General features: G+C 38.7%; 1 protein-coding gene across 3 annotated transcripts in view; it reads left to right on the forward strand.

The window, feature by feature from the left end:
* Positions 1–12,334, forward strand: part of LOC149088343 (2-oxoadipate dehydrogenase complex component E1) — an 846,788-nt gene that overhangs the window by 462,849 nt on the left and 371,605 nt on the right. For all 3 annotated transcript variants that reach the window (XM_089247246.1, XM_089247241.1, XM_089247249.1), the window contains exon 7: positions 4,002–4,065. In XM_089247246.1, the coding sequence (XP_089103372.1) occupies positions 4,002–4,065 (64 nt within the window). The remainder of the gene's footprint in view (positions 1–4,001; positions 4,066–12,334) is intronic.

Genomic DNA, 12,334 nt, shown 5'->3' on the forward strand with positions numbered 1-12,334 from the left:
TTGCAGCCTTGGTGAATCAGGTGTCCCGGGTAGGGGCAAATTTACTGTTTTGTTCGTTCAAAATTATAGGAGAGTCAGTGCTAATGTGCCAACTTTTTTCACACTGAAATTGGCAACCCTGACAGCACTATCTGTAAACTCTTTATCAACTGCATTAATAAACCCCATATTTTCTGTTGATTCAATTTTTGTGTTAATGTTATCTTAATTTTCCATATTTCCTGCCATATTTCTGTTGATTTTCACACACTAAAGCATATTAGGATGATTCATATAAATTTTTTTTAATAATTTTGTAAATATTTGTGCCTTTTGTCATCTGGGTGCTAGAGTAAATTTGTTTTTTATGGTTATGTATATTGTGTGTAAAAGAGGAAAAAGTAGCACTCTCAGTAACTCGACACCCCAAAAGTATAGACAAACATGTCTACTTAAGTGGATGTCCAGTTAACGAGGTTTCACTCTAAATTTTTTATACATTAGAACAATTCCATTAAATAAAATGTTAATTCTCATCAATTTTAATTCAGGGTTGTTTCTTCCCTGAAGTCTGGGGGAAGGGTACGGCACAATTATGATGCATGTTAATTCATATATTGATATATTATATATACACTGCTCAAAACAAATAGGGGAGCAAGCAAAAAAGTGAAGAAAACCGTGCGAGACAGCCACGTATTGGCATACAATGGATAGTACACGCATATCAATGCGCAATACAGAAAAAAGACGTAAAAAGATTTGGAATTAAGCTTTAATTCTTTGAAAATATGGAAAAAACATGAAAAGATGATTTAGGGCAACAATTTGGTTGCATGTAAACGATAAAAAAAAGTACTGTTTAGACATGATGCATGAGTTTTAATAGGGCGTGTGGTCTCCTTGAACAGCTAAGACTGCTGCACACCTGTTTACCATGGATGCGATGAGGTTATTGATCAGACTTTGGGGAATACTGTTCCACTCTTCAAGAAGTGCAATCTGCAAGTCTCGGACAGTAACAGGCGGCCTTGGTCGCGCAGCAATGCGTCGTCCGAGCATGTCCCAAACATGCTTGATTGGATTCAGGTCAGGAGAGCACGCTGGCCATTCCATACGCTGTATTGTTTCAGCTTCAAGCATGTTCTCCACCAGACGAGCTCTGTGCAGTCAGGCATTATCATCCTGGAAAACAAAGGAATCTCCAATGGCTCCAGCGTAAGGAATGACATGAGGTCGCAGTATCTCGTCTGCATACCTTAGGGCCGTCAAAGTGTCATTCCGAATGATATGCATATCATTCCGAATGATAGTCCGCCTATGCTGATTCCACCCCATACCATCCAACCAGCTCGTCTGTATTGTGACCTTTCACGAGCGAATGCAGGGTTATTTCGAGTGCGCCTGTCCCTCCATACCAGAACACGTCGGGTGTCACTCTCCAGACTGAATCGGTACTCGTCTGTAAACAGCACTTGGCTCCAATCATGTTGCTCCCAATCTCGATGTTCAGCAGCCCATTTTCTTCCGGCCGCACGGTGGCGTGGGGTCAACGGAATGCAGACCATTGGCCTACGTGCATAGAGCCCTCCCTCATGAAGCCGATTACGTACTGTTTGGCTGGACACCCTTCGTCCTGTTGCCAAGAGCAACCGTCTTTGCAGCTGCGTAGCATTCTCTGTTCTGTTTCGACGGGCTGTTAACCGTACATACTGGTCATCAGTTGCTGTAGTGGCGCATGGCCGACCTTGCCCTGGTCGATGTCTAACATTTCCTTTTTCTTGGAATCGATTCCACAGCCTTGCAACAACACTTCTGGTGCCTCAAACAGCGTCCGCGACACTACGTTGTGTTTGCCCGGATTTCAGTCTGCCTATAACACGCCATGCCATGGATTCCGATAAATCACGTTGTTGAGACATCCTCAAGTCACCTTGTCTCAAAAAAAAATACTGCGCAATCGAATTTCACAGTTACGGCAGTAAAACAGACGTTTCTGCAACATCCCGATTTCTGCCCTTATCTCCTTTTTCTGGTTTTTGACGTCATGAACTTTGATTTGCATATAAAGTTTTCTTCTTCCGTTTCCTGCTAGGCTTTAAATTATGGATGATTCATTTTATGTTACTTATCGGTATACATCTTTGTGTAATTTTGTTAAAACCATGTGCTCCCCTAATTGTTTTGAGCAGTGTATATGTAGACTCTGCCATTGATGCTGGGTGGGGGGGGGGGAGGATTGCACCTCTATTAATGTAAAATAATTTAAATAATTAATTCAATAATTTTAATAATCTAATTAACATGCCACTGAAAACTGCTGAAATAAAGTTTCTTCCCTAGTTGGAATAGATTAGCATGGGGACTGCAAATTGTGAGATACCCAATTTCGCTGACCTAGTTCACAGACCTTCTGGAGAGTCTTGGTTATGCCAAATGTCCACCAGTCTGGCTTCCGTGCAACTCTTTCAAAACTTCTCTCACATGCCCTCTTAGTAAGGTGAGTTGCCATTGGAACATCTTCCCAATTGTGGTACAGCGTGCCATCTCTCATCTCCAGGGAGTCCTATAGCGCTCAGTACCTTTTGGTCGTCAGACTGGAAGAGGCGACATCTTGCCATGTTGGTTTATTCTTGTTTGATTTCTTCAAGTCCATTATTGATCTTCTAGTTGGGTCTTTCGGGTGTTCTCATTGCTCTAAGGATCATCACTTGAGACTTGAGATGTTATGTCTCTCACTGGTTCACCGGCCTGTAATTTTGTTCTGCCTTGACACAATGTCTGCAATCCTGTGGACATGGCCTTGAGAGGGCATTGGTATTTCCGTGCGATGCTCTCTTACGATGCTGGATCTCAATGTCGTACCCTTGCAGCTGTCAGGGCCGTCTTGAGAGTATCTTGGGCCCCCGGGCCAAGTGATTTTTCTGAGGCCCTACCTCGCAAATTCTCGAAAAATTCAACTAATTTTTCTGATACCCCTCTTCTCTTGATGCCCAAGTAGGCATATGCGTTATGACGGCACTGGTAGCTGTTGTATCCATCGAGCTACTTGACCCTCTGGGTTCTTGTAATTTAACAGCCAGCTCAATGAGATGTGATTTGTGCGAAGGAGAAATTTCCGACTGTAGAAGTAGTGATGGAAATGTTCTACAGCTTTGACGATCACGAGCAGCTCCTTCCTAGTTATACAATAATTCCTCTTGGGCTTGGGCAGGCTTTTGCTGAAGTAGGCAATGATGTGCTCTTTGTTTTGTTCTATTTTCGTAAAAAGATAAATTTGATTTTTTTTTCATATTACCATGTATGCGGCACACCTTCAAAAGCGGGGTTGGTCACATATCAGTGAGGTTGACTCATCAATTTAATTGGATACTATTAAATAGTCATACTGTTTATTAAATAGCCGTAGTTGTTAGCAGTGCATTTATGGTGCAAAAAAAATAATTTAATTAAAACAACATGAGCCCCAGAGCCCAGTGTGTTTCTACCCCACCTTGTGCGAGCCATGACATCAATTCAAGACCTCTTGGGACAATCATTGGTCCACTATACACATTCAACAGTCCAATGTCAGCAAGGCATATGTTAAGCCTGTGGGAAAACAAATTTATAATTTTCCTCTGCTTTTCTAACACGAGCTACATTCATCTGACAAAATTATCCATGTCTAACACTATCCGTTCGAAGCAAAGTTAATGTATTCCAACAACAATCTTTCAGATCATTTGGTTGCGTGTAAATGGGGTTAGAAAGGGGGGAGGCTTTCTGATGATAATTGATACTGAGTGTTGGAAAATTTTGAAAAGAGCAATTTTGAAGTTCTAAATGCCCAAAATATCCAAGTTTTACAGATTATGGCCTCTGAAATTCACTTATGAACTTAAAATTATGTTAAAACAGGCTTTTATAGCACGAAAATTTCAAAAAAGGGGATTTATAGCATTTTGTCTGAACTGACATAATACTTGAATGGCCTTTAAGAAGATCTTTGACTAATGCTGTTTTTCTTCTATCTTACACAGATGCAGGGTCTTGCAGAGTATCCTGAAAACTACAGATTTACTGGGGATGTTTTATCTCATTTAAGTAAGAACGTGTTTGCTCTTATATTGCTGCTATTGTTTTGATGGGAAAAGCTGTTGGAATTGTTGAAGTAAATCTAATTAGAAATATCACATTCACATATCAGTCACAGACAAGAATATCATTATTAGAGTGGTACTGCTGATCATATCCTAGGTATCTTCCAAAAGCATTGGGGCCACGTGGAAATTTATTCTCAGGTGTACAAAGTTTGTACAACAAGATTCAACATCAACCCTAAGTAACTAATGAAAAGTATGATCTGCATTTCTAGTAACATACCAAAGTAAATTTAGTCTTCTGACACCACTAAAGGCATGTGGGATCATTGCGAAAGGTAACACTTGAATAGGTTTGTTTCTTTTTGTAACCAAGAGACGTTTTTGACGAACTTCAAAAATTGCAAGGTGCAAAAATTACATCAAGAAGATATGACCAATTCAGATAAAATTTTAGAAAATTTTATCAAGTTACCATGTCTGTGGTAATCACTGGGCTGTTACAAAAACCACTGGGAAGAAAGCCTTTTGATTCTGTGAGAACTGCAACATTTCTGGAAAGCGGAAGTTTTGTTCTGCCACTTGAGACAAACAACTAAACCTACTTCGCCACATACCAACTCTAGCCATATCGCAATACTGCAGTATACTCCTCGTTTTACTTAAGCTTGTTAGGATAAATTTCTTATCTAATTTCTTCCTCCCATTTAAACCTGGGGGAGATGAACATTTTGTCACACCAACCAACTAAACCTAGTCAGTCTGCCAACCCGGAATGTTCAGACAAGAAAAATAATTTCAATTCAAGAGCAAAAATGGGGTGTTATCAATACATACTGGAAACGACAAAAATGATCCTCAAAATCATTCACAATATGTACACTTCCTAGATATTTTTTCATGTAAAAACTAGTATAGATGAATTACTTTTAAAATTGCGAAATAAATTTCTTTTGGTATAAGAAAAAACCTGAAAATCGGACCTCTTGTTAATTGGGGATCATAAAATTTTTTTTTAATTTCCTTAATTTTCATTTAATTAGGTTAAAATTATTACTGACTTTTAGATTGTAATTTTTCATTTCACGATCAGCAGAAATTGTAATATGAAATTTTATCCCCATCTAACACTTTTTACAAGAAACACTATCTGTGCATCGCAATTTCCCCTTCAAATGCATAGGGCGGTAAGTAACATTAGAAAATTTGTACTATTGCATATAAAATTCTCCTTTTCCATTATTTATGCTGTATAAGTTTTAGGTGAACATTACTGCTCTGTGATAAATTTTTCTCTTAAACGGTGATCAGTGTTCAATCAATTACCCCTTTTTATCAATTTCTGGTTTTTTAAATGCTTTTTGAAAGTTGGTAATTCAAAACTTCTCTTGAGGAAATTCTCTTTTCTAACCCGAGGGTCGATCCTACATATTCTTGACATAAATCCTCAGTGAGATAGATGGAAGAAAAACAAATTGGCTATTACCCACTGCATCAACATTGACCATTGTGCACACTTAATATTGGTTCCTATTGTCGAAGTGATAAATACAAATAGAAAGGCCACAACAGGCGAAATGCCTAACAAGGCTGTGATGTTCTGATTTATATCACAAAAATGAATTTTTACACGGCATCAATATATTATATCATGTTAGTTCCCAAAGATACACTATTTCACCAAAACAGTATTATTTATGAGAACTATGACCATTTTGCTCCTTATATGAGTATCTTTCAACACCTGGGCCAGTGATTCGAATAGGGCATACAGAGCGTGGTTACCTTGACCACAAAATAACCCTTATCTACGGGGAGTGCTAGAGTTCCTTCCATCTTAATTAAGATTTACCACATGAAAACAAGTAAAAAGAACCAAAATACTACAAGTCACACATACACATTTATAATAGTTGAGATAATTAAATTTTAATTACTTTTCTTCCCAAAAGAGATATTTTAACAATACAGCAGCATCATTTAAAATAATTCAAAATTGACATTGAGCAAATTCAAAAGTCTCTCATTGCAGAAAAAATGTTTTTCCAACATCAACATTTAACAAACCTTTACTTTAAACAGCGAAACAAACATATCAAAATAAACCCGAAAATGTGCATTGTCATAGCGATCATTAGAATTAAGACACATTAAAGAAATTTTATACTTAACCAAAAATCTCAATGGGGGATCTAACCTCAATGAAATCATGATATTAACAAAAATTTACAAATTTCCAGATCACCGCCACGAACTCAAAAGAAATGGTGAATGAGAGAGAAAACCAAGAGAATACCTCACATACTCACAAATTCCGAGTGACTCAACGTTCTGCCACCCAGGGGTCAGTGTTCCTGCCACAGTTCTTGGATCTCGAGTCAAGTTCGAGGGGCATCGGGAAACAGGCGGCCTATCCAAGAAAGGACAAAATTCTCAGATCCTTCTCAGCTGGCATAACACGCTCTCAGGCTCTGCTCTGGACATGGTGACAGGCTTCAGGATTGCCTCGGCAACAAAATGGAGAAACTACTGCGGTAGCGAAAGCAACATCTCGCGAGAACGATTTCACATTATAAACATCGAATTGACCGCGTTTTTCTCAACGAGAGAAAACGGGAGACTGAACCAAGACTGACCAACCCACCGACGTTTCGAGGATATAAGTAAATTGAAAAGTGGGCGTGGCTTCGAAATGCGCACACTTTGATTCGTGGCGTAAATTTTTACGACATCACTTTTGACCAATTAAGGTGAAAGGGCAAGTCTAAAATCTGGACAAAAATAACACCCTGAACGAAACTTTCTTCCACGGGGAGACTCTTCTGATCCCAAGGACAATGCACTAAATGTTGTACAAAAAGGAAAACGCTTAATTACGCACACACATCATTAAAAAAATACAAATCAAATTTCACCATTAGATGGGAAATTAATTCCGCATTCCAATGATAGGTCACATGACATACTTTGACGCATAATTAATGATACAGGAAGAATTTCATCATATGACAAAGAAAATTAAAAAAATTAATTAACACATGATTTTAAATTCAAGATGACACATAGAATACACTTTCTTGAATTATCTAAATATTTTCCAATCAGAATTATTATCCAAATTCAATCGTTAACAAATATCAACGGCATGTGTGTAAGTTTATTAATGAATTACTTAATCAATGACTTCACAAAATAGTTCAGCATGTATGTCTCGTCCTCCCGAAAAATTCTGATGACATGGCAAAAAGTTTTAAACACGAAAAGCGATAATTTTGTGTGAAAAATAACCTTCCGCAAAAATAAATAAACAAAAAAAAAAAAAAATTCTCTCCACGTCACCTTCGAGATCGGAAACGAAAGTTAGAAAAATGGCCATCTCCTGCCTCACTATCCTGGAACAAATTTAAATTTTTACAAACTCTTAATTTCTCCAACGAAGATGCCTCAAAATCGGCTCACACTTGACCCCAAGGAGCAAAAATTACAGGGGATTAATTTAGAATAATCGGTCAAAGTCTACGATATCGGGATCGTATCGAAAATCAAAATTTTTGAAAACACATACCATGTGTACAAAAAAAAATAGGTGTGTAACCTACTCGTTTTCCCAACTGAAAAAGGACAACAAACTAATTTTCTTACAACACATAACACATGACACATATCTACTATTTGATACAAAAAATATGACACATAAATACGATATGAATAACTCTCGATTTCAAAAACACTGTCATATGTCAAAAGAGGGGGAAAAGTGTGGCATGACTTTTCCACCTTGACATTCCTCACGACTAAAACTCGAATCATAAATATGGTTCTGTTTTCCCAATTCGTGATGAAAATGCCTACAAAATAAACATGAAATCTATTCAATAGCTCGAAAAAAGTAATTTTGAAAAAACTGACAGGACCCCTCCCCTTACACGTGTAAAAATTTAAAATTCAAATTCAATTTTGGAATTTCGTCATGATTCAAACTACTATTTTACTACTACTATTCTATTTCTACTATTTCTACTATTTCTACTATTTTACACAAAAATATCACACATAAATATGATGTGAATAACTCTCGATTACAAAAACTCTGTCATATGTCAAAAGAGGGGGAAAAGTGTGCTATGACTTTTCCACCTTGACAAGGCAGCTGAAAAAAAGATGTCTGTAAGAAATATATGGGATGTCAAATACATTTAAAATACAGCTACCCGATATAATACCCCCTATATATGTCTGATAAGAGAAATTTAAAAAAAACAAAGGTAACAAGTAGAAATTCAATATTGCCATCTGCAATATGGTCAGGATCAGCGAAGTCTTCAAAATTTATGTACAGTTTAAGTCCATTCCAGGTTTATTTTTTGTTTCGCTACAAAAGCAAATGACAATTTTCTTTTCCACTTGAAATGCTTGCTAACAGTATGAAATTTTAAACATTACAGCCGTGTCCAAAATAGCTCTGAGTGGATGTTTTACGTTTTGAGAGTCCCTGACATATTACAATGGCAGTGTTTACCAGAATATATTTTTTGAAAGATTTTGTGCATTTTCTCGAGTAGCTTCAAAAGAACTGATTGTTTCTTGTTAGAGGAACGTCATGATCCTTCACCTTTGCTGAACCTACTTCTCCAGACGGTTCTTGGAAGTGTGGAGTAGACTCTCTAGACCAGTGGTCCTCAACCTTTGGAAGCCCACGACCCGGTTGATTTCTTTTTTGCGAGTGGAAGGCCTGATCATACACATGACTGATGGAAAATAAAAGGGTTAAAATATAATGGGGAATCACTCACGGTCCGGCAGTTGAGAAGCACTACTCTAGATCAGCGTTTCTTAACCTTTATTTGCCTGTGGCCCCCTTTGAACCATATTTTTTTCTCATGGCTCCCCTGTCTTACCCCCAGAGTTTTCAATTCTCATGTAGAAGCAAGACACTTTATTCCTATTGAAATGATTTTTTTCAGTGAATTTATACTGAACGAAAATTTTGAAAAGAAAATTGGCCTCCAGACCAGTAGCCTAGAATTTATTGATCTCCCCGCTAGTCTGAGTTCTATCAGGACCGTCTCAATATCATGCCCCCCCCCCCAACCCAGGCAAAGTGATGCTATGGTAATCCCATACTTCAGCTGGAAATAAACAGCCTACATATTTCTTATTTATTTGCAAAATTAATTGTACTATGCAAAATATCATAAGGGCAATATCTTATATCATATCACTTATGGGCATGAGGTCCCTCACAAGAGTGGGACTGACAGAGCTACAGCCTGAGGCTGTATGGTTTCCATCTTTCTTTTTTTTTGTTTTTCATACAATAAATTTCATATAGGGAAGGGGGTCTGAAAAAGTGAGCCGGGGACTTGAGAAAATCCCATTCTAGGGAACTTGTTGCAAAATGTAGGCGGTGAGCATAGGCGTAAACTTGTATCCGGCCCATGGGCCCAAGCCCCCCCAATATTTTTGAAGAGCCGGCTCAGCCCCCCCCCCAAAAAATTCGTGTGAATGGTTTCCTCATTTTGCTATGACCAAAAAAAAAAATTTTAACCAAAAATTGTCCCAATTATGAACTAGATAAAGGAAACAATCTGCTCAAAATTTTATTTCTTTTAAATACTCCCGATGGTCTTTGGCTTTCTTGTTCATGCCAAAATAATTCTCTCTCATTTCTTTCTTGCCGCTCAGTTTCCCCAGTTTCACTCTTTCACCCCTTTTACCATAGCCCACTAAACAATGAATGTCTAGTCGGCCGTGCTTTTACTGCAAAAGGCACAACTGACACAAAGAACTTTCTTTGAGTACGGAGGGGGTCTTTTCTTGTTTTCCTGGAAAAACTCAAAAGTGTGTCTTCTTTTGTTCACTGTGACCAAGGGTGGGGGGGGGGGGCGCACGATGCCAACATGAAAGGAAGCCCAAAGATGTGTGGTGGAAAAGGCACCAACACAAAGAACATTGGGGGCTGAAAGATGCTGGTTGTCCCGTGTATACAAGACTCGGCGAGTACGCAGGAGAGAGAAGGTGCATTGCATTGTTTTTCGGAAATTATTAGGGGGGCTCAGGCCCCCTTACAAAATTTATTGTGGGGGGGGGGGGGGGCTCAGATGTCCTGATCCCATAGGTTCCAGCGCCTATGTGTGGTGGTGGTGAGAATCAGATGGTATTGAAACCAAGTTAAGAAAAAATTACACTCTGTACAGGATAGGCCCGGAACCTAGGGGCTGACGCCATTTAAGCCTCTGCAAGAAATTTTGTAAGGGGACTGAGTGCGCCCAACAATAACTTATGAAAAAGCAATGAAATGAGCCTTCCTTCTCCTTTGTACGCACATTCTAAATGTCCATTCACAACAGAGAACGGAACGGCCGATACCAAAACATTTTTCTAGCCTCGTTGCAACAAGATTTGACCGGGGGGGGGGGGCAAATAAAATAAAAACGAGTTAATTATAATACTGAATTACAAAAAATGTGTGAAATAAAAAATAAATAAACAATTGTCAAAGGTTCAAGACTCCCTCGTGCAGGACCTTTATTAAATTATCGAATTCGAAAGTTGTGGGGGCGACAAAATAATATTTGCCACAGGCTGCAAAGATCATAGTTATGTCCCCCCCCCCCCCACCTTCAAGTTTTCTTCCCATCTGGTTGGGTGCACATACAATATTTACAGAAAGAAAAAGGGAAAAAAGACTTCGTCAAAGGGACTCTTCCATCGCTGAGGTTACATACATAGGTACATAAGCATTGTAGAGAGAGGGAGAAAACACATTCCTATGTGTATGGAACAAAAGCTAATGGCTCTACTGAACAATAGATATTAAAAAGGGAGTTTGATCTATGATCATTCATAGATAAAATAAAGCTGAGCTGATTGTAACTTCCAACAGTTTTACAGCTCCTTGTAATGGCAATAAAAGACCACAGAATCTTCTCCTGAAATTCCTGCATTTCTTTCAGATATTATCTTTACAGTTTATCTATTGCCTATTTCCATTTCTTCAGCGGTCGGCTGAAGTTGGTTTTCTGTGGTTCCCAACTTCAAGGCGCAAATGCGAGCCGATCTCCCCGTTAAAAAGTCTCGCCACAGAGAGCAACAGTCCTACAACGATAAATCATTCAATCATAACACTTCACTCATAGTTAGAAAAACTGATGGCAGATGGCAGCACTACACATCACATAACAAGCATTACACAGAAACAAAACTTTACGTCAGGTTGTACTACACGTACACGCACATTCCCGCATGTACCGATTCATTGGGGGTTCCGGGCGGGGGGTTCTTAAGTTAGCCACCTCGTTGGGCAATTTGCCTGTTGGGGCGTTGTATTTGTACTTTGTACTTAAAACATGGTCATAAAAATCGCGTCAGTTCTCAAACTTTTTTTCGATCCGCAGTACCCTTTCTGTATGAAAATGTTTACAATGGTGCCTCAATTCACAACATAAGCGTAGCACAACACCTAACAACTACATTGCAGCTTGATATATTTCAAGACAATATGCATTACATAGGGAAAAAATATGTTCTAATAAATTGTCACACAGTTAAATTAATGAATCTTTTTGGTGAGACTTCTCGTACACACCCCACCAGGGCCGCAACTAGATACTTGGTCAAGCGGGGCAAGCGCACATTTTGATGCCCCTTTGCAATTTTGTCAGGAGAGGTTTCAGAATGAAATTTGCACCCCCCCCCTCCTGGGGTCCAGGACCCGGGGCACGAGACTTGCCTGTACCCCCCCCCCCCCCCTTTAGCTTACCAAACAGCCCCATTTTCCACATCATTTTTAACCATTTTCCACGGCAGACCTGATTAACAAATTATTTATTTTCATTATTTTTAGTGACAATAGTAATTGGCTATGTTCTCATCAGACTGCCTTTCCATACACACATATTGCTCTTTCAGTTTGTTATGGGCATTTTTACCCCATTTCTTTTTGTCCCCTCGTTAGGCAAGTTGCCTTTTTGTGGCCACTGTATTTGTAGCTGAATGCATACTTGGTGTTCTGCTCACAGTGACAAAACGTTTTAGAAGTGTATGCCAACTCACAACACTACCTCAAAATTACAATGGACTAGGCTACGTCCCCAAAGCAGAATATTTTTTTGCAACAAGCCCTTGGCTGACTGGAAAATGTTCTGCAGTAAAAATTACCATACCAGTTTTTTAAATTTTTCTTAAAATTCTTCCAGATTGTTCTGCGTCACAGATTTCAGCATATTCTGCTTCAGGGTCAAAGAGCAAAAAGTTTTAGAACAACTATTCCA

Source organism: Pholcus phalangioides, unplaced genomic scaffold (genome assembly GCF_987345545.1).
Source record: "Pholcus phalangioides strain wild (caught in Gottingen) unplaced genomic scaffold, Ppha-v1.0 ptg000003l_1, whole genome shotgun sequence".
NCBI lineage: Eukaryota > Metazoa > Arthropoda > Arachnida > Araneae > Pholcidae > Pholcus > Pholcus phalangioides.